The sequence below is a fragment of the Exophiala bonariae genome, assembly GCF_035927105.1.
Source record: "Exophiala bonariae strain CCFEE 5792 chromosome Unknown scaffold_38, whole genome shotgun sequence".
NCBI classification, from domain to species: Eukaryota; Fungi; Ascomycota; class Eurotiomycetes; order Chaetothyriales; family Herpotrichiellaceae; genus Exophiala; species Exophiala bonariae.
Window position 1 is genome coordinate 302,431 of NW_027042513.1, and position 22,152 is coordinate 324,582.

General features: G+C 49.3%; 7 protein-coding genes across 7 annotated transcripts; 3 read left to right on the plus strand and 4 right to left on the minus strand.

Moving 5' to 3' along the window:
- Positions 1–3,779: 3,779 nt before the first annotated feature.
- Positions 3,780–4,768, minus strand: LTR84_009441 (uncharacterized protein; the record flags this gene model as incomplete). Its single annotated transcript, XM_064852981.1, has 4 exons — positions 3,780–4,168; positions 4,251–4,421; positions 4,480–4,650; positions 4,723–4,768. 4 exons carry the CDS (start codon positions 4,766–4,768, stop codon positions 3,780–3,782), a joined length of 777 nt encoding a protein of 258 aa, XP_064700967.1.
- A 2,669-nt stretch (positions 4,769–7,437) lies between these two features.
- Positions 7,438–8,732, plus strand: CCP1 (heme peroxidase; the record flags this gene model as incomplete). Its single annotated transcript, XM_064852982.1, has 3 exons — positions 7,438–8,017; positions 8,075–8,317; positions 8,380–8,732. The coding sequence occupies 3 exons, from the start codon at positions 7,438–7,440 to the stop codon at positions 8,730–8,732; spliced, it is 1,176 nt and encodes a 391-aa protein (XP_064700968.1).
- A 483-nt stretch (positions 8,733–9,215) lies between these two features.
- On the minus strand, positions 9,216–10,999 carry LTR84_009443 (uncharacterized protein; the record flags this gene model as incomplete). Its single annotated transcript, XM_064852983.1, has 7 exons — positions 9,216–9,442; positions 9,497–9,868; positions 9,929–10,336; positions 10,388–10,565; positions 10,637–10,689; positions 10,768–10,929; positions 10,978–10,999. 7 exons carry the CDS (start codon positions 10,997–10,999, stop codon positions 9,216–9,218), a joined length of 1,422 nt encoding a protein of 473 aa, XP_064700969.1.
- Positions 11,000–13,115: 2,116 nt separating this feature from the next.
- LTR84_009444 (uncharacterized protein) lies at positions 13,116–15,917 on the plus strand (the record flags this gene model as incomplete). The annotated part of the gene is made up of 3 exons (XM_064852984.1): positions 13,116–13,883; positions 13,940–14,040; positions 14,093–15,917. 3 exons carry the CDS (start codon positions 13,116–13,118, stop codon positions 15,915–15,917), a joined length of 2,694 nt encoding a protein of 897 aa, XP_064700970.1.
- A 1,011-nt stretch (positions 15,918–16,928) lies between these two features.
- LTR84_009445 (uncharacterized protein) lies at positions 16,929–19,580 on the minus strand (the record flags this gene model as incomplete). The annotated part of the gene is made up of 2 exons (XM_064852985.1): positions 16,929–19,350; positions 19,402–19,580. The coding sequence occupies 2 exons, from the start codon at positions 19,578–19,580 to the stop codon at positions 16,929–16,931; spliced, it is 2,601 nt and encodes an 866-aa protein (XP_064700971.1).
- A 454-nt stretch (positions 19,581–20,034) lies between these two features.
- LTR84_009446 (uncharacterized protein) lies at positions 20,035–20,987 on the plus strand (the record flags this gene model as incomplete). The annotated part of the gene is made up of 2 exons (XM_064852986.1): positions 20,035–20,889; positions 20,940–20,987. The coding sequence occupies 2 exons, from the start codon at positions 20,035–20,037 to the stop codon at positions 20,985–20,987; spliced, it is 903 nt and encodes a 300-aa protein (XP_064700972.1).
- A 79-nt stretch (positions 20,988–21,066) lies between these two features.
- On the minus strand, positions 21,067–21,529 carry LTR84_009447 (uncharacterized protein; the record flags this gene model as incomplete). The annotated part of the gene is made up of 2 exons (XM_064852987.1): positions 21,067–21,199; positions 21,252–21,529. The coding sequence occupies 2 exons, from the start codon at positions 21,527–21,529 to the stop codon at positions 21,067–21,069; spliced, it is 411 nt and encodes a 136-aa protein (XP_064700973.1).
- Positions 21,530–22,152: the final 623 nt, after the last annotated feature.

Genomic DNA, 22,152 nt, shown 5'->3' on the forward strand with positions numbered 1-22,152 from the left:
GTCCATGATTGGGTCAACTCAGCACCGCCTCGCCCGTTTACAGCGCGGGCAAATTTGAGGGGGGTCCAACATACTCCATAGTAGAGCAGGGCGGAAATGAGCATATGAGCTCCTAGGTACCGAGTATTCCGCAATGATGAGAATCCCAGGGAGCCATGGACTTATGCAGATGGATAGGTACATAGCTAGTGCGAATACTCGATCAGGATTCAGGAGTAGCACTGAGGGTTGAGCGGATAGAAACGTGCTATAACAGGATATTACCTTGGTACCGAGTACCTAGATACGATAGACAACGATAGACTCCGTCAATACGCTCCAGGTGGTTTGTGTTCCTGCATTAGTCCTCATCCTAGGATATCCTCAAATTCAGGCCCTCGACTTCTGGATATCTCGTACCAAGACGAACATTGGTCGAAGTCTGAGAAGAGGAATCAAGTTCAACAAGGACTCGACTGAGCCAGTTTCCTTGTTCGGAGGATTGCCTCCGTGCACGCAATGAGGCTAGCCATCAATTGCAGTGAAACCCGGAAGTCGTTTAAGCGAAGCAAGAGTCTTCCGTCTGAGTGAGACGTTGAAGGGATTTTGATGGTGTGAGAGGAACTGAACTTGAGTGGCGGAAAGAAGCACCGTGTTGGTGGAGCTTAAAGGCACAAGAACCAATAAACTCATGATATCAGACCGCGATTCCTTTTTCGGGTCATCGGTCGAAAGCCCCCTGAATCTTAGCCAGAAGCCTTATTTTCTCTCCGCCGTGGCGTTTTGAGGTGACGTGAAAGTTTGCTGCAACGTAAGTATTTCGTCGGCAGGGACCAAGCACTCAAGAATCCTCAGGGTTTCTGTATAATACCGACCAGGCAGAGGCAGATCGCGAACATTCCATCTCTTCTGGCATCACCACACAAGCAGACATATCCCTCCTCTCAGAATTACTAAACTCCACTTATGGAGCACAGCCAGTGGATGACACGTTGTCGAACGATCGCTTCGGCGTACTCCGAGTGAGGTGGATGCAGGATGAAAAAAGGCGCGAGATCAGTGTACTCTGTCGGTAGTGCAGTATACTTCTATGTAAATTCACCTCACGGGGCAAGGAATATTTATCTTTCTTACATTTGAACTCCAAAATAGTGTTTGACCTTCAGTGTTTGACCTCTAGCAGACTCTTCGTGTTCAAAGTTGGTTCGTTAATACCAGGCTATACACACCGGTTAAGAATGAAGGCAAGCTCTTGTAATTGACTCTATTTTCAGATACTACCTAGGTACAACTAGTTCGCTGTGTGCCGAAATTGCCATGAGTGTCGAACACGCGATGATTACCGAAATCGAAATATATCCGTGCTAGCCTGAGGGAGTATCCATTCCGGGTCCGGATCCAATTCGGGACCACTCTTTCCAAGTTCCAACACCCTCCTAGATTCTAATATTTGAGCGCAGTATCCATTTTGCATTTACTATCCATGAACCAAGGCTGGAACTCGTAGGCAGTGAAGATCGCCTTCAGATGTAACCACCTTAACGACACCTGGCTACTGCGTGGACTTCGACGCAAAAAATCACGTGGATTGGATGCCACGCGCAGAACAGCATAGGTACTTCGGTAGATCATAACAGCCATAGCGCGAGCATGCTCATGCAGTGCAGTGCAGCCTGAGACTACAGTGGGCTTCAGGGCCGTGCACTGCAAACGAGGGGTGCCTCGGGCATCCCAAAACCCCTCATCACTGCAACTTTAGGTAAGCATTCGTTGTTCAGAGCTGAGCTGCAACAATAATAGGCAACGCCCGAGTCGACTTCAACTGCTTCAAGCTGTTGTCCGCCCAGGAGAAACACTTGCAAAGGAGTCCCAGCCTGTCATTTACCCAAACTGCCAGTGTCCCTTTGAAATGGCGATTTGGCAACCGGTCGTGCCTGTTATTTCTATCATTTGTTCTTTTGGCTCTTTCCCCATCGCTTTCCAGACCAGGCTGCCTGGGCTGCCACGTTGTCCCATCCAAACAAATGCATCGCTCCTGCTGTTGCTGGTTTTTGTACAGCCTTGATGCTGGCTAGGCTCCAACCAGCATGAACCTTGCCAGATCCGCCTTGCTTGCTGTTCTTTACCATGCCTGGTTACTGCACCAGTGTGCAACAGCATTTGTTACCGCCTAATCGATTTACTGCTTTCATCCCACCTTCTCGGCCTGTCCAACATAGCCTTATCATCATTTTTTGCACCGGACGCATGAAGCTGCTGTGTGATTGTCGATATCTTTTCCCATCTATGCCCGCGCTTTTTCTTCATCTTCCTTGATTGCACGTCCACATGAGTCGTATCGTTTCCAGATGCAATGCGAGACCGTAAGAAACTCCAGGTCCGCTTTGGGTGTGGTCCATGGAACTCTTCAGGTTGGTGTCGTGATGACCAGAATCGTTTGATCTTGATGCGTGTTCCAGCACAGGTATGTCGATACCGAAGCCCACAAAAGACCTTCATGACCAGACGGATCGCATGACTAATTGGAAGCCTTTGCTCAGGTTGACTTGAACTCTTCGGTGATCCAACAAGCCGAATATACCAGATTGCAGTCCTCTATATCTGAAGAGATCACATCTCCAGTTGAACCCTCTCCAGCCTCGCTCACGAGTCTTCCTGCAGAACTCATCCATGAGATCGCGCAGCACATGCACCCAGTAGACCGGGTGTGCCTAGCCTTGACCTGCAAAACACTAACCTCACATGTCCTCTCCGCGCCACTCCTCAGTTCAAAAACATGGGGTCCATTTTCAGACTCACGCTACCTCGAGTTTCTGCCCGAATCCTACTCACTGATCTTACGGCTTGCACATGGTTGGGTTCCAAAAGAAAGGCTGCGGTATTGTTCCCGGTGCCACCGAATACTGCCTCGCGACGAGTCATACTTCCGCAAACGGATGGCACTGAGAAAGAAACCACGATGGAACATCAAAATACGGGTGGATAAAGATCAATGGGAGCGCATGAGCAAAAGAGCGCGATACGCACACCTGATCAACGACTGGTGCAATACCAGCGTGGATGATAGCAGTGTTCTATGCTGTGACTTCTGCCGCACCAAGGCCATGGAAAACGGCGACGAACGCCTGCTCCACCCTCCCGTGCAATGTCCCGAGTGTCTCGAGAAGGAATTGACGTATGTCTGGAAACCCCCACGGAAGCCGTGGTTTCGGGAGAAGGTGGCCCACATCCTTCTGGCTCTATATCAATCTTGCGAGTATGTGTTGTGTTTCCTGGGCTACTGTTGTTTCTACAGCGCCCGGTTCGTTTATAGGGGCAGTAAGCTACTTTACCACAGTATGGTCAGTCGCTTCTCTTGATTCGATGGGTGGGCAAGGGCCTCTTCTTACTGCAGGTGCCGATGAAGATGGAGGGCTAAGAACGCTCGTGGAGGCCACAGAACTAGCCACTACTACTGTTAGGCAAATACATAATTAATCACCATTCTCTAGTCGCACATTACCACCACCAGTTTCGACATTTCAACTTCCAGGTTCCACGGAATGGTTTACAACCAAAGAAACGCAAGAGTGAATGTGTAACATGACTACCTATCAACTAAACACTTAGACCGGAGAGGATCAAGAAAGCATTCACTAAATAATCAGCTCCGTTTGAAGCACGGGACCGGGGTATCATCATGACTAGCTGCATCGCTGCACTCCATGACGGAATATTACTCCATCTTCATCATCCTGAACCTTCTTTTTCTCATTCTTGTTCATGGATCAGAACCAACAGGGGCAGGTGAGTGATATCATTCAGCGTCTCTCATCAGGAGCCACAGCATCTGGGTCATCATAGTCGATGGGGACGGTGGTAATCTTGTGGACGCCAGTGGTGGGATTTCCAGTCAGACCGTTCGCGGGCGGGCCCTCGGGTCTGCTCTCAATGGGTGCGAGGTTCTCGCCGTGGTATCGGCTGTGCGAGGCGGCAGCAGCGGCGGCGTCTGGCGCGGCGGCGGAACTACGGCGGCGAGTTGCGTCTGCGGAGGCGCTGCTGGCCACGCCGGAGACGGACTGTCGGTGGCGCCCGGCAATCACATCGAATGGGTCGCTGGAGAGCTGGAAGAGGGACTGCTTGCGCTCGCGGACTTCGAAGGCCTCGGCTGGGGTCAAGTTGGTCTCGCCGATGCCTTGTGTTTCCTTGGCTACAAGAGAAATGTCGTGTCAGTCGCTCACTCGGTGCGAATACACGCGGAGAGGGCTAGGAGGAGGAGAATTTGGACTTACAAGAGACTTGTTTGCGGCCGTAGTAGGGATCGTCCTGGGGTTCCAAACCGCCGGTCCTGCTCATGCTGAACTTTCGAACGTCCACACCATTGACGCTATATTTTCGCTCACGGTTCCAGTATTCCTGCTCAGGTGTCAAGCCGGTCGGTCCGACATCTTCGATCTCCTTCTCTATGTCGATATGTCAGTGTGTTCCCGGAAGCTGGATGACATATGGGAGTGAACGAACTGGAAACTGGCTTGCGACCGTAGTAAGGGTCATCTTGTGGTTCCAGACCACCTTTTCTACTGTTGCTGAATTTTCTGACATCTACTCCAGTGGCGCTATACTTTCGCTCACGATTCCAATACTCTTCTTCCGCAGTAAGATTGGTGAGGCCGACATCCTTGATGAGCTCGTCTGTAAATGCGAAAGATCACGAATTAGATGGGACCATGACAGTGCAGCTGAAAGGTTGTAGGTAGGCATTACCTGGGACCGGCTTTCTGTTATAGTACGGATCAGCAGTACCGACCATTTTGACTGTAATTGCGAGGGGTATGAGTTGATTTGTAGCGCAGGAGGAATTTGGGAAGAGCTAAGGATGGAGGAACTCTTTATAGTGACGAAGCTGAGGCAAACAAGCCTTCCTATATGCTCAGACCCTAAACTCTACCTTGGGGTGAAGGGTCCCAATGATGGAGGGGTGGAACTAGGCACGATTCTGACATTGCTGAGGAATCAGACATGATGGCAGTGGCACAAGGCTTGAGCAGCGTATTTGGCGATGAAATCGTATCGAACTTGGGAGAGCTCGCTCCGATTAGTGGAAGGTGTTGATGGACAAGCAGTAGTTTGGTGGGTAAAGTTTGGTGGAGGGAGAAAGTGATGACTCGATCTCCTGACCCCGCCCCAGAAAGGAAAGATTGGCCCAGAGCATCCGTGCTAGCAATTGATTGAAGCTGGGGAAATGGTCGAAGCTGAAGCTCAAGGCGAAGGGTGTGAACATGGGGAATGACAAGCGACGAACCAAAGAACTTCAGACATGATGGGGGAGATGTCATCCGGCTGCCCCAGGGCCTAGCTCTAGTCTTTGGAGCCCTTACCGAGACTCGTTAGGCCCAAGGCTCGAGACTCTGAGCTTCCCCAGTATCCGTACCCAAAGAACAACCGAGCTCCCTGCACGGCTTAACCGGAACAAGTCGTTTGGCCAGCGAACCTTGTTCTGCCACTGCACTTCAGCATTAACTCAATCCGATTCACGCATCTTACTACTCGGAGATACAACGAGGCGACAGTCAGACTCAACGCCCGCATCGCCAGCGGTGAAATTGACGTCGCATAATTACTCGGCCATGTCTTGCTTGGATTGCCTGCAAGTGATACTCAAGACCAGATCGTGGGAAGACCTGTTAATATCACCGTGTACCACTGCAGAGAAGGGCCGATTACCCAACAGATACCGAGGCTCGTAGGCTTCCCAGCATGGAACCTGGGTTTTGAGCCAGCAGCCTCCTCCTCCGAGTAACCTCCAATCTTTGACCATCGGCAGACTTTCCTCGTTAGTTCTCAAAGCGCAATATCTACCTAGGTAGGTACACCCATGAACGACTTTTGTCCTTTTACCATATCGCCCGCCGCACTCAACCCTCACACAACATAGTCTACTTATTCACTGATAGCTCTATACACGGTGCCATGTTACAAGGTGAAATCTACCACAATATACTGTAGATGACACCTAGTCGACAAAGACGAGGGTGAAGGGCAGGGTATTGCGTGAAACGCAAATAAGTGATCCGCGAATTCTGATATCCGCCTGGTGCACGTCTCCTTTGGCGGTAGAATCCTAGCATGTTCGACGAATTTTCGTTTCGGTCTCTAGTCCTGGGCTTTCATCTCGCAGGTGGATAATTTAAATGGCCACCCATTATCCTGGCGGCCCCTCTCATCACTGGCATCGTCTCTCTGAGCTTCTTCCAAGGAATTCCTCTGGCGCATCGACGAACGTGGTGTTGTTCGCTGTGAGGGAGATAGGCATCGATTTTTCCTCATCAGCCTAGTCGGACACGACGGAATCCCTTCGGCATCTCTTGTGGTTTCTTCGTTCTTTCTTTTCCTCTATCTCGTCCTGACCTTCGTTCTTTTCTTTACTATCTTCTCAGCCGCGGGAGTCCTCGTGGTCTCTCTCAAAACATTACACAACCGCCTGGCTCCAATACCGACAGGCGTACTCCGGGCACAACTCAGCCTTGCAACTGGATTTACAATGAGCTTCGGGAATGACCTAATGAGGCATTTTGAGAGCGAGCTGCTCGCCACGAATTTCTATATATGGTTTAGCGTTCCATCCAAAAAGGACGCAACTTATCTTCCTCCCTGGGATCTCCGAGGAAAAGTTCTTGCTGGGTGCAGGCTCAGGCCTGGGACAGATAGTGTATCGGAGAATTGCGGATACATGATGATGAAAGCAGAGTCATCAGCCAGGACAGTCAGACCACCCACTGCACATGCTGTTACTAAACCAAAAAAACTCATCGCTGACAAGGCATGCAGAAATTGGTGCCCTGCCAAGGCTATGCCACAAGGCTCGCTAAAACCCCGAGTCGATGGAATTTGATCGCCGACGTTTCAAAGTATTCGCTCTCATTGGGCATGAGGTGAATTAAAGAAGCACACTACTTGAATCTAGCATATTTCTAATCCTCACGCGACTGATACGAGTACACTCAGAGAAGACGATCAAAAAAGCCCAAGAATGGCATTAGGATTAGTACTCGTACGCAGTGCCGTTACAACACGTCAATGGAGCATTTTCCGAGTTGTTTTAGTGCCTCGAGACGCCATCCACTATTGAGTCCGAACTACCGCTATCACTCCCTATCTTGCTCCGACTTCTTCAGATCCACGCGGTCCGAGTAATGTCCCCTGCGTCTCGCTCAAGCCTCCCATATTCAGGAACGTTCCGTGGGTCACTTGTTCCCCAAAGAAAGTCGACAACGACCATTCAGCGTTGCCTCAATGCACCATTATTCAGCCAATCTTAAGAGCCGTGTTTTTTTCTTCTTATAACTTGTGATGGTCACCTTCCATTTTCTCATTCCCCTCTTCTGAAAGTCTTGTATACGACTAAACATCAAATCACGACTTTGTTCCACTATTAGCGAGCCGATTTAGTTTTCGCCAACACAAACAAATTAAGACGAAATGGCCACTGCCGTCGCCACTCGAAGCTTCAGTAGAGCGTTCCAGCGAAGCACAGCGTCCGCTGCTACCTCATCAACCAGATTCACTGTTCGGCCATCAAGGGCTAATGCCGCCAAGCAGTTCTTCCAACAGTCGTCGCGTCGTCAATACTCATCTGGCCCAGCTCCCGCGAGATCTAAGAACACACTCGTGCTTGTAGGAGCGGCCGCAGCAGCTGGTTTTGTCGTCGGAGGTCTTTATGGGTATAGCACTCAAGAAAATCAGGCACAGGGACCAATTCCGGAAGTCCACCTCAAGCAAGGAAGTGGAGGCCAGAGCGTGGGTGTTTTCAAGCCAACCGTCGAGGATTACCAGAAGGTGTACGATGCTGTGGCAAAACTGTTGTGGGAACATGATGAATACGAGGATGGTTCTTATGGACCGGTAGTGTTGCGTCTTGCGTGGCATTCATCTGGCACATATGATAAAGTGTCTGGGACCGGTGGTAGCAATGGCGCAACAATGCGATTCAAGCCTGAGGGAGGTCATGGTGCCAATGCGGGTCTGAACGTCGCTCGCGAGTTCTTACAACCAATCAAAGGTATGTGATGTTCTCACTGATATTTTCCCATTGGGGTAGACTGACTGACTTTTGCAGAACAATTTCCATGGATCTCCTATGGTGATCTGTGGACTCTGGCTGGTGTTGTAGCCATTCAGGAGATGCAAGGCCCTACAGTCCCGTGGAGACCAGGACGACAGGATCAGGACGAATCTATGTGCACTCCTGACGGTCGCTTGCCTGATGCCGCTCAAGGCCAAGACCACATTCGAAATATCTTTGGCAGGATGGGTTTTGACGACCAGGAAATGGTCGCCTTGTCTGGTGCTCACGCCTTAGGTATGTCAAATATTATGCCCAGCTAGCCTTGAGATAACGTATGACTAACACTAAACTTGAAGGACGATGCCACTCAACCCGCTCGGGTTTTGAAGGGCCATGGACATTCTCACCCACAGTCATGACCAATGATTATTATCGTCTCCTCCTGGAGGAGAAGTGGGGATGGAAAAGCTGGAACGGGCCCAAGCAATACGAAGATGCCAGCACCAAGTCTCTGATGATGCTGCCTACCGATGTGGCACTGATCAAAGATCCTATCTTCTTGACGCACGTCGAACGTTACGCCAAAGACAACGACTTGTTCTTCAAGGATTTCTCCGATGTTATGGTCAAGCTATTTGAGTTGGGTGTGCCGTTCAAGAGCCAGCCTGAGGATCGGTACGTCTTCAAAGCTCAAGTCGACTCGGCATGATGAGTGCTTGAACATTGCGACGGAGCCTATTTGTGTCACTCGACCTCTCGATTGTTCCTCCTTCGACTTTCCTTCCCCAACTGTTTGAAAATGTGGAATTTTCACGGCGCCAGGGCGTCTGGGGGATATGTACAAGACTCAATGGGAGTGCTGTAAGATGCGTGGATATTGTTCTGTAGAAAAAGAAGGTAATACATCGCTTTGCCTTGTTGAAGGGGCAAAGGCTGCGGTTTTGCCAGAGCGAAGCCCTCTTGTGCTTCGTTTTGCATAGTTGACGGAGTTCTGTGCATGTCATTGGTTGACACGGGCATATACCCAAGATAGAATGAGGTTTTCTAGTTGTGAAAACATCAATTTTATAGGATCACATTTTGAGCTGTTGACTATGTTATGGTCTCGTTAAGGGCCTTGGAGCCCTTCATTGTCACTTTTTGTTATCGAATGCTCAGTCAGGTCTCCCAGCATTAACACTGTCACTGCCAACTAGTACATGTAGCGGTATGAGGGACTCATATCACCCAACTCGACCTGTTCGTATTCCGTCACACCTGTATGCATTTTCGCTCGAGATCTGTTCTGCGAAAGAACTGCAAAAAAGTACAGTACGCAACTCACTGCGCTTAGGCAGATGAATCCCAAGCAAATGCTGTAACCCCGGTGAAAGAATGTCGCTGCGTCGGTCGCTTTGAAGCTGTAGCTTGCAATGATTCCTGGTTTAAATTAGCCTTGCCTCAAACCAACGTTATGACAAGACTGTTGCATACCTCCAATGTTTCCAAACCCAATAATCCAGCCACTACCAACAGCCCGTCTGTGATGGCCTCCTAGATTCATGGTGAACCAACAGACAATGATAGGCATGGCACTGTAAGTTCCACAGGTGATGAGGAACAGCGCAGCATATTGTGCATTTTTGTGATGATGAATAACCATCAGCATGGCAAATCCTGTGATGGAGATACATATAGGCATGATGGTGAAGAGGAATCGATGGCGCGTCCAGTCCGAGATGAATGCCACAAGCATGCTGAATCCAAAAGCAGCGGCCCACGGTGGAACCGAATGGAGTTGAGTCTGAATGGGAGAATAGCCATATGATCTGATGATGGTAGGTGCGAAGTAGGCATATCCATAAGCTTCGATCGCGCAATCCTGTCAGTCTCTCTCGTTTCCCCCTTAAATTGGTCCTAGCTTACCTGGAACGATGAGGCCAAAATACATCAGTCCACCGAGGAAGATCTTGTAGTCCTTGAAGCAATTAACCACATCCTTGAAAGTGATCGGTCTCTCGAGGGCGGATTTGCCTTGATCTTCCTGGAGGCGTGCCCTGACGTACTCCCTTTCGGGTTCGGTCAACCATTTTGCGTCCTCTGGAAAATCTGGAATGGCGAAGAAGATGCCAAATGATACCACACAGGTCAAAATTCCCTCAAGAATGAACACCCATCTCCAACCGAGGTAGCCTCTCAGGCCGTTCATTTTGCCTATAGCCGATGCCAGCAAACCACCGAAAGCGCCGGCCAAAGTGGTACTTGCGAAGAAGAACGTATAACGCTTCTGTGCTTCGGCCCGTTTGTACCACATCCCAATCAGATAGAAGGACCCTGTAAGGACATTAGAATGAGGCTCCGCGATTGGAGGTCATGGGTACAAACCAGGAAACATGCCAGCCTCAAACAAACCCAAAAAGAAGCGACAGGCAATGATTCCACCATAGCCTTGCGCAAAACCCAGACACACAGTGACAAGACCGAATCCAAACATGCACAAACTTAGCCATACATGAGGCTTGAGCTTTTTCAGGATGATGTTCGAAGGAATCTCAAAGATGATCTGTACAATGATTAGTCATCATTGGTCGAGGCATCGACTTTGGCGATGTGCTTTTTCCATGTCGAACGTACATATGGGACAAAGAAGATGGTCAGAGCAGTTGAATACTGCGTGGCTGACAGACCTAAATCCTTTTGGAGACCGAAAATTGCAGCATTGGCAACGTTTGTTCTATCCAAGAAGGCGAGCTAGTAGAGCACACTGAGGGCTGGAATAACACGGAGATCGATCTTTGTAATCAATTTTCGTTCGGAAACTCCAGGTGGTAGAGTAACAGTCTGCTGGTCTCGATAGTCCGCAGCTGGATGCGCAATATCTGGATCATAATCGAATTGGTGGCCAATGCCCCCTCTGGCCTTTTCGCCTAAAAATGTCAGTCGCAGTACACAGGAACGAATGGTGGGGAGCATACTTGATTCGTCAGAATGACCCATGTTGGAAGTGTTGTAGAATATTCCCAGCCAGAACGGGGTTGAGGATTGCGCTACAGTTCTAGCAGCGGTAGAAACGAACTTGAATTTCAAGAAGGGTCATGCCACGAATTTGTAGTCGAGGACGATCAACCTGTGGAGTGCAGGCGGATCCCCGTGGAGTGTAGAGAATCTCAATAAACCTCGAAATGGACTTTGAACTGAGCAAGCGAGGCACCCGGAGGTGGCAAGGACACGGGTGAAAAACTTGAACGAGGAGACTTTGTGGATGCTCCATATGGAGAAAGATCTGTTGTATGGCATGGTTTGATGCAACACTACCTACATGGGAAGATAGGTGGTAGCTTCTGACTGGTCACTCTGTTTCGATAGACACTTGAGAGCGGATCGTCCACCCATCTTGGCATTATGGGAAGCTTAAGCTCTTGAACTTAGCTGCAGCCTCAGCGGGGTGGCCGTTGCCTCGCGGTCGACTAAGCTTCTGATGTCCTTGTCACGGAGAGGTAGTTCTGTTCTGGAGCACCTCGGTACGTGGGTAGGTACTCAAGAAAACCACCTGATAGTACGAGATGGATAGTCTTTGAAAGTGGTGCGATGCATGTATCATGTCGGCTGGGGGGTTGGAGCTCCAAATGTGCCCGCTGCATCTCGAATTAGCGACCACTCCCCAGTCCGTTGCCTCTACCAGTTGTGGTGAAATTCACATTCAGGTACGCAGGCACCTAGGTACTTTAGGTAGATGGTGCGAAATACCTTCGGATCCGAATGTGTTGGTACAAGATTTGATCCAGACTTGAACTTCTGCTTCGCATGACCAAGCTTCTTACCTTGGTCAGAGACGAGGCACTTGTCTGCACTGACTATTCTGGGACTGGCCAGTGGCAACTGGTATCCGCTTCGTACATACGAATAGAATGATTCCAGAAGCCTGGAGCGTAAGCCCAAGGGCCCTGCGCGGGAGGTTTCCGGGTATTCGCCACTAACTACCCATCCCTCAAGCCGGGGCCCCACGGCCAGATAGCCGTGCCTTCTCATCGAACCGTCCTTCCCCATCTACTTAAGCGGATGAAAACATCATTCAAGTCTGCATCGTAGAATAGTCGATTTGGGCTTCTGGGTAAGCGTGACACGCGTCTGGACTTTGAAAAATGAGGCCGAGGAGTCTTGAAGGCGCTGACATGCTGCTCCGTCCATTCTTGAGTAGGTACCCATATTGAACGCAGTTGTGTGGCTTGGGAAACGTCTGCCATACATGATTCAAGCATCTCAGTACAACTCTTGGTAAGTAAGTACCAAGTAGGCACTGGTGCTCAGTTATCGGCTTCGTCAGGGTGGAAGTGAGGCAAGAGTCCCACGAGATACTAACCATGCCCGCCCGATTGCCAAATGCTTAGGCAGTAGTGCGAAAACTGTAAGACTTGAGCAGAGCTTTCTGGAGAATATTTTCCGAATGATGGGTGACAAACAGTATTTAATGATTTGGTATATTGTTCGTGCTCAAGGACTTGCTCTCCCAGCTACATACATAAGGGTACATACCTACTTTAGATATCCAGATCCGAGGTTTTCCCCCAGGCGATCCAAGTCTGTTCTGGGTATATTTGGTGCCGCAGATCTGACTCTAACTGCCTCGGTATTAGCTTCAAAGTTGGACAGCACCTGATCGTCGGGCATTTCAACTCTCACAACCAAGTGCTGATATCTAGTTCAAACGCACTGAAGATTTACAAGGCTGTCGCTCTCTGCCAAAATGTCGCACGCCTTTCATCGGTGTCTGGTCAGTTACATTTGAGGTGTTTATAGCATGGAACCTGCAACGCCTCGTTGTCTTCATGAGCAATGACCGTGTCAGTCTTTCCTTACCCCTCCTGCCCATCTCGGCGTCGAACTGGAATTCTCAAACATCAACTTCTGTCAACAATCATCCTAGGCACGCCTTCTCAACATTGATTGATACTGGGGAAAGACCAACTCGCCCTCTCAGTCTATTGCTCTTTCCTGAAGCTTAATATTTTCATTGCCAAAGCCTCCTCTTACGTCACTTTTGTCCTCTCGCCGCTTTGTCACTTCATAGAACATACATTTGTCCAACACTCAACACCAACTCACACAATTCTCCATGGCGAGCTCCTCCTCAGGTTCTGTACCTATGGATGAAGCAGAATGGCAGAATGGCGTTGAGCCTTTGATGAGGGTCGAGAAGCAGCTTCGGAACCTGGAAGGCTCTTCTTATCAGGTCATTCCTACGGGCCTTCCGGCACCACGCAAAGTCACCTTTCACATCGACAAGTTATCATATCGAATCCCTCCCAAGCCATCAGATGATGCCATCCATGCTGGATTTAGAGGATTTTCTCCTCTTCCTCCTCTCATCACAAACCATTCTTTTCTCATCAACACAGTCGAAAGCATGCAGAACGGTGAACAACCGACCTCTGACGAGCCACCCACTAACCCCACACCGACTGGCAATGATAAGTTACCCAACACAGCTTCACAAGACATCCTGGGCGAGACTCAACTTCCCAGAAAGCGTGCTTTGCGGAGCAGTCGTCCACTCAAAATTTCCGACAAGGTCAATAGTGACATCTGGCAGACAATTCTCGGTTACTGTGAGCCCAGGCTCTTGCTTGCAGCAAAAACAATCAACAAAGAGTTCCGCCAGTTGCTTTCGGATCGCACAGCTATATGGCGGACCAGTCGACAGAATGCCTTCGGCTACGACATGCCTGACTGCCCAGTTGACATGAGTGAGCAAGCGTACGCAGATCTCTTGGTTGGCCGGGGTTGCCAGAACCGTAACTGCCCAAAAGAACAGACTGCCGGGGTATACTGGACTTTTCAAGTTCGTCTGTGTGCTGACTGTTTCAAGAAGAAGACGATGCGGGTCAGTTGATCGGGTAAACTTCCTGTTGTTACCATACTAATCCGTGCTTAACGTAGGCCGACGAATTGCCCGTCCATCGAAGACATGTCTTGAATATCACGGCAGAAGGCGAAGGAAGACCTCTTTGGGAACTTCTTCCACTGGCCAGGAGTGATGGGTAAGAGCTTTTGAGAGTCCCCCTCGTCCTCACTAGTGTTGACATGCTATAGCCGACGGCACATGCGTCCAAGATCAGTTGATATGAGCACGAATGGATGGGCTAGCGCGCATAGTCATCGCCAATACGTTTTCCTCAGATCAGCCTACCTACGCCTTGAAAATAAATACCTACTGTTTCTTCGTTCAGAGCCTTCATCTGCACAACTGGCCACTTGGACCGATGGAATTCTTACCAAGACATTGGAATTCATGGTCGAGGTGAACCAGCTTGAGACCTGGCATAAAGTTCAAAAGCGACCAGACACTAACGTGCACAATGCAAGAGAAAGATTCTTTGTAGCTCGTGCAGCCGAGTTGTCACCACCAATCAAACGCAGTGTGCTTCTAAGAATGGCTGCTTTCCGACGAATACTGAACGTCCAAACACCTCCAACGGAACGATCGTGGAAGACTCTGGAGGCTAAAATTATGCCTTATCGAATACAAGCAGAAGTCGTTGAACAGTTTGAACTTGATATGACGAAAGCTTCTGCAGATAGGTTCTCGCAGTCGATTCTGTCTTCACCAACCCCTCCTGCTATCAAACTTTATCGAGTACTGCACGAATATCGTTCAGGTCATAAGTCAAAAATTCGAGGTCTGAAGCCTGAGCAAGAATTTGTGCTTGAGCTTGGAAAGAAAGAGTTCAAACGATGCTTAGATAACAAGGTCGCTGATGCCGACATTGTCCTCTTGTGCTTGAAGAATGTCTTTGATAGGTATTGCTCATTGAGCGAGGTGCCCAACGGGATGAATTACGATGGCAGCATTGGCCGTTACCGGCTGAGTTTGGACGATGCCCGTATGATTGTTCAAGAGGTGATGGAAAAGCAAATACCGCGGAACTCACCAAGAGGTGGCAAAGTGTTCCAGAACCTACGTTGCAGAGGTTGTCGTCGGACCGATTTCGTCAGGAGTTGGTCATTTGTTGATGCATTTGAACACATTCTTCATGTCCACGCGAAAGTGGTGGGTCAAGGATTGGAGTTCTGGCAATTCGCGGTGCCATATGCTCGGGACGTTGACCAGCGATTCACCGAACAAGATCGTGCTAGCGCCAGTACTGGCTTCCCCTGGTACCTTGTCGCATGGCCTCGATGTTTGCCACTTGTACCAAGTCACCAAGATCCTTGGACGCTGGACAACTGGCATCCAGCCATCAGTGTGCCTTATGTGGAGAAACCTCCAGCGGTGACAGTCTCTGCATTCGAGAATCGTGTTCCTCATGCTACCGAGCTTGCAGAAAATGATTTCGTTGGCAACCTCTTACACGCCGCGAGGACATTGAACGGCATTTGGCTTGAAGGCGAATGCCAATTCAAAATTGCTCTTAAATACGCCATTGATTTGTATCTTCGGGCAGAGGGTTCAGAGCCCCCTTTGTCTTCATTCGCAACATGTCTCAACACACTTCACGATGCAAACCCGAGCATCGAGCTCAGATTCAGGTGCAACGTCTGCGTGGGTGAAGAAACCGTGTATCGGACAGCTAGACAGGTCAAATACAAGATCGATCTGGAAGCTCTTCTGGCTCACTGGGGAGAAAAGCATGCTAATAGCAACAGTTCGTGGAGCCAAAATCTAATGCTCCTGCCATCTGCAGCAGAGGTATGGCAGCAAATTCTTGAAGCGGATGAAAAATTGCTGCAGGAGAGACAAGCCACGCGGGAACGAACACAACAACTATCTGGAAACGTTCGAAAGAGACCCAAGCTCAAAGGGAACTTGGTGATGAATGCTCGATCAGCAGGCGAAGTTTTTGATCAATTGTTTGGTCGAGTAACGGTAGCTGGGTGCCAAGTCGGCACGGCCATGGACAAGGATGAGGTGGCATGATTGATACCTTTTCAAACGAGTTTGGCAACGAGGATATCAATAGCAGTGGGTCATCAAGTTATGCACCTGTGGTAGCGGGTTAGGATGAGCATGAGGGAATGTTGCGGAAACGGAACCGAGAATGTGCGATGGGCTGGGGGCATCGTTTGCACCCGCCGGGCGCAATGTTGTATGAATATTTATTATCCACTGTCAATTTGCACAGCTTATGGAATGACATGACAAGGGCGTCCTCCTTCTGATTCAGAAGCAAGCGTTCATAGAATGGTAAAGGCAACAAGAACAGGGTGTTGAAGGGAGCATGGCTCATTCCTGAGTGTCACTACTCCACCACAGGAGGCCGTTGACGACCTAGTAGCCATTCCCTCTTCGCATTGTACAAGATGAATAAATTGCCCCCTTTCCTACGCGGAGCAGGACTGAGCCCTTCTTTTTGTTTTAATATCTTTGTCCCAAAAGAAAACAACGTAGAAGCAGGGGGGTTTTCAAAGACGTGACTAGCGACTAGCGTGCATTAGCTGGCAAATGGGGGTCTTTCAAGATCGGCTGGCTAGGTAGGAAGTAGTTTAAGAATATAGTCGTAGGCGTGAACAGGTGCGCCTCCAGCTGCCTGTTAATTCGCACTATGAGAGATTTACCGAATAACGATATACCCTGGGCGGCAGTCACTGGGGTAAAGAGGCAGGTCACCGGCGTGAATGGGTCTCTGGCTACTGATTGCTTAGCAAGTTGTATATTGGAGGCTAGCTTTTTCTTGAACCGTGAACATGCCTATACTTGGTCTAGAAGACTTGCAGGTGAAAGGTAAACTGTATGAGATCTCGCATCCCCAAGTGTGACGCTTAACAGGTTCGATACAAGTGTAAATCCATCGTTCATATCGTGATGGTATAATCTTGTGCTTCTTAAACAGGATCATAGCTACCATAAAAAGGAGCCTACGCCCGAGAGGCTACAACGTGCCAAGCGAGGCTGTGGGAGCGAAGCTGAGTGAGATGAGGAACCAAGAAATCAATGGCTGATATACTGGAACACTGCGCTGACGGCATTTTCTGATGCTTCTTGTCGTAAAAGGAGATCCTGAATCTTCCCAAGCGGTCCCTTTTCTCCATTGTTCACCAAATGATTCCAAGAACTTGTGTCACCGTATAGCATTGCCGGCGCTTTGATCGTTTGTGTGCCGTCGGGTGTGCACCGTTTGCATTTGAAAGTATCATGCGTGTCGCTCGTAGTATCATGTTTGAGCTGAAACAACTCGCGCAAAGAGTCAAGTGTAAAATGTCTTTCAACATCTTCAGCAGAGTCGACGACTGCTGACGAAAGGGCTTGCTTGTGCGATTGTCGCTGAAAGATCTTCTCCTCAATCGTACCGGTTGCCATGAATCTATACACAAAGCAATCCTTTTTTTGACCGTCTCTCCAAACACGGGCAAGAGCTTGTTGGTCGGCAGCCGGGTTCCAATCTGGATCAAAGAGCACGAGTCGATTTGCACCAATAAGATTGATACCACATCCACCTGCCTTGCTACTTAGCAAGAAGACAAATTCCTCGCCGTTGGGATCGTTGAATTTGTCGACCAGTTTCTGGCGTTTGTTGACATTCATGGTCCCGTCCAGGCGAAGGCATCCATATGAACGAGCCCTGCACAGTTTTTCGAACACATCAAGAGTCTGAGTATAGTTACTGATGAGCACGATCTTGTCATTGGTGTCTTGTCGAATCCGTGCAAGCATACGCTCGAGAACAGCGAATTTTCCTGAATGCCATGATTTTACATCACGGTCCCGACCTCTTGAATCTTTCGGCACATAATCACTTGGCCAAAACTTTTCGCTCCCTGGGAGGTCATTCTCAAGATCCAGGAGATCTGGATGATTGCACAACTTTTTCAGGATTCCGATTGCTTTAAGTGGCTGACTTCCTTTGCCCCTTAGCAGACTTTTGATGTCGGGACTTTGGATGAAATGATTGTATAAATCAACCTGGAAGGGTGCCAGATTGCAGAAGACCACATGTTCGTACTTGACCGGTAGGTACTTGGACAAGATATCATTCGTCCGTCGTATGATGAACTTCTTCACAAGTGAAGCCAATTCCAAAGTGGCTGCTTCACCTTTCGCTTGGTCTGCATCAGTACCTGCAGCATCGCGGCCACGAAGAATTGGGAGTTCGAATTTCTTGCGGAAGTCGGCCTTAGTACCTAAGTACCCTGGGTTTGCAAAGTCCAAGAGCGCGTAGTATTCAGTGAGATCGTTCTGTATAGGAGTCCCAGAGAGAATGACTCTTCGCTCAACGTTTAGTCCAGTGAGTGCCATGTAAGTTTCGCTTTCTGAATTTTTCAGTCGGTGGCCTTCATCGCAAAGCATCAGTCCGATCTTAACGTCTTTCAGCTCTTCAATGTTCAATCTCAAGGACTCATAAGAGACTATGAGCACAGGCCTCGAAACGGCTCGTCCAGAAGCGATTGCCCACTGCCTGAGTTGCATGGTCAATTCCTCCTTCGACGCCTTTCCATCGATGGCGAATGCGTGAATAGCACCTTCACCAAGCCATTTGACGAGCTCGTTTGCCCAATTCTTGACCAAACTGGCGGGGCATGCAATGATGCATTTTTGAATGGTAGGATTCCCGGCTTCTGGTGACTGCTTGAGTAGGGTCCACATCAGCGCGATGCACTGCAACGTCTTTCCCAGACCCATCTCATCTGCCATGATGCAACCCTTAGCTTTCTCATCGATCAGACCAGTGGTACATCTGTACAAGAACCTCACTCCTTCTACCTGATGCGGTCGAAGAACTTTGGCCAATCTGGGATCGATGACCACGGGCACTTTTGGTCTTTCGCCCTCCACCACCTTCTTGATGCCCAGGATCTCGGCTAGACTCTTGTGCATGAGAGGAATATCTAGTTTTGGCTTTTCGGGTTCTGCCTCTGTTGTTTCTGAAGCGGAGGGCTGCTCTGGTCTCCCATCAACGGTAGGATCGAATAAGACAATTGCAAATTCACCGCTAGGATCGTGTAGTGGCTTATTGATGAAAGGGAGTCCCTGTCGCATTCCAAGACTGGGAGCCGTTCGGGAACGGTCAATTGCCTCCTTATTGATCAACGGTATTGCAAATCTTGCACGAAATGTGGTTTCTTTGTCCTTGACTTTGAAGACGGGAAAGCGGTCCTTCAAGGCCACACTATCACCATCCATGCTGAATCCTCCACTATTGTCATTGCTACTGCCATCTGCTTCTGCATAATTCACCTTTCTTCGCTTTCGTGAAGGTTCGCCGGTCTTCTTACGAGCATTCGCAGACCCGGGACATTTGAAGGGCTTTACCAGCCGGTCCAAGGCTGTAGAGGAATTCGCCGTTAGTCTGCCTGCTTTGGCGGGTGGGATGTTTTCTTTGTCATTGTCGTGTGCGGGTAGTCGACTGCGGATCCTGGGCAAAGATCAGTCAAGATCAAGTTAATATGAGCACGAAATTGCATACATTATGTGACAGATATAGAGACACGATAGATCCTCAAGGCTGCCCTGCGTAATGCTGAAAACAGGATTGTGTGTGTAGAGGTGGAGGGCAGTTTCTGAGATGCATTGTCGACAGGCAGACGAGTGGCAAAGCAAATGTAACGCGTTCGCGACGCGACGCGACGCGATATCATGTGACATATCATCAGCTGTCACGTGCTGGCTCTTCTGTCACGTGGATGTTAGCTGGTAGCAGCACACTTAGATTCCTCGAGCTCTTTGGCATCAACGAACACATTACCCAGATATATACCTATCATTTTCAGGACCCTTTCTTCGCTCCTTGCGGGTCTGAGAGCTCTGGAAGCAGATGGCCGTTTATTCTCGCTCTTACGCATCCTCTATAGGTCACGTGATAGGTACCACTTAGGGTCAAATACTTCCCCCCAAGCTACTTGACTCGGACAGCCATCTCAAGCCTACTTTCATGAAACCCACCAACCTTCAGTGGTATCCGAGTACCTGAGTGCGTTCTTGCGATAGCGGACTCGAATAAATTCCCACGAGATTGTTCAGAAGCACTCCCAGCATGTCATAGCGTAATCATCACGGACACCACTTAATTTTTCATTTCTCCGGGCCGGATGTGTGCAGCATGTCTGCAGATTTCTGGGCGAGCTATGTCTCTGGAGGGCTGGGGATACTGATTGGCAATCGTCTGGACGTCTTGAAAGTCAACGCCCAGACGGCCAACGGAAGCACAGCACCAGCCCGTATTCAAGAGCCAGCGCTCGGTGTGCAGAAATTTACAGCTCTGTTCAGAGGAGCAGCAGCTCCAATCCTTGGCTATGGAGCTCTCAACTCAATTCTTTTCCTATCTTTCAATAGATCTTTAAAGGTGATGGATCCGAGCATATTTGACTACACCAAGCTCGCTGGGGTGGATTTGGGCAAAATTTGGGTTGCAGGTGCCCTTGGTGGACTGGCAACATTTGTGATTTCAGCACCATCGGAACTGGTGAAGTGTCGAGCGCAATTGATGATTGATGGGCAGGGATCTTCTTACGCTGTGTTTAAGGATGTGTGGAAGCATCAAGGGATCCGTGGACTTTACTACGGAGGTCTGATTACGAGCATTCGCGATGGGTTCGGGTACGGTTGGTATTTTTGGTCCTATGAACTTAGCAAACGTTTGCTACTTTCTAGGGGAGCGGATCCCTTCGCTCCTCCTACCACCTCAGATGTCCTGATTAGTGGCGGGATCGCAGGTGTGGTGACTTGGATGTCGATTTACCCGCTGGATGTGATAAAGACCCGTCTTCAGACTCAACCTTCTGGAAATCCAGAGCAACAAGGCCTCCTCCGGACCAATAGTGACAGCCTGACGCCGAAAAGTGCGAAGACTTCCCTTGTCGTGGCCCGAGAAATCTGGCAAGATTCGGGAGTTCGAGGCTTTTACCGTGGCATTGGAGTGTGTAGCTTAAGGGCGTTCGTTGTGAATGCTGTACAGGTATGTGTTCCCCATGACGAAGGATTTGATGCACTACTAATGGAATGCAGTGGTATGCTTATGAAAAGATCATGGCGTTCTTCAGTAGTCCAAGTTGATAGCAATCATAGAGATCAACATGGTTGAAGATCAGATTTCTTGCCGAGCGTTGAGAGTCGATAACAAGAGATTCCTTGATCAAACAATGTCTTCCATGGCCGTTGAGTGTGATTCGTCGGTTGGCCGTTGCTTCCGGCGGTCATCAGGACCCAAACCAACGGCGGCATCTGCGAGCTTCTGGCTATGCGCCTCTTCTTTCAACATCCTCACCCTGATTTCATGGTAAGCGACTTTGCACAGAGAGGGGGACTTTGGGAACATACCGTCGTTTATGTTGCTTCCCTCGTCGATGCTCATTCAGATTGTGACTATCGGAGAAATACTTGGCACATTCAGTGCAATAAAAAGCTCCCAGAGCCGGTAGATCTTCATTAGCCTTGGAGGACTTGTGGCGTAAGAGATGCTTTGGTGACTTGAGATCAGCCTTGACTTGATCCAAGTCCCTAGATGTGAAGGATGTTAGCAATTGAGTGGGTTGATTGGATTGAGGGGTCTCGGACCGAGTACGGCGTTTGGTCTTTGAGCGGCGAATGCTGCCCATGTCGAAAAAAATGGGGATTTTAGACGGAGGGATGCGACACAGAAGTGGTGACTCGGTAATAGAACAGGATGGGGAATATGTTTACGGATGAGTGGCAGATGTCCGTTTGATGTTGGACCCGGGGCCAAACAATCTTAATTTTTCTGGGATGCGAAAAAGAACAGGAAAAGGCTGTCGGCCATCCGCATGAATTCAGAGAAAATTAAATCAACATGTGGGCAATTTTCGTCGAGGCTTAGTGGACGTGGTAACCCCAAAGTAAGCAGCAACTACGGGAGAGCAAGAGTCGTGGACTGGTGGCGGATACTGTCAAATCGACAGCCGCGGCATCAAACCTGAAGGTGGGACATTCAATAATGGCCGAGTGTGGACCGCCCTTGGAAGTTGGGAGGTAGGATCCGATGCATGCTCCGATTGCAAATGCCTCATGCCAACCTGCATTTTCTGCTTGACCTGCAGACCTCTTTGTTGACCAATCAGAGAACATGTAATTACTCTCCAAGCACTATCTATGTCATTGCCTTGGGGGTTGCCCTCCTCGTCCCCAGGCTTCGATGAGGTAAATGATGGTCTGGCGTCCACCAGGGTCCTATCATGATTTTGCCCTCAAGGTCTAGTGAAGG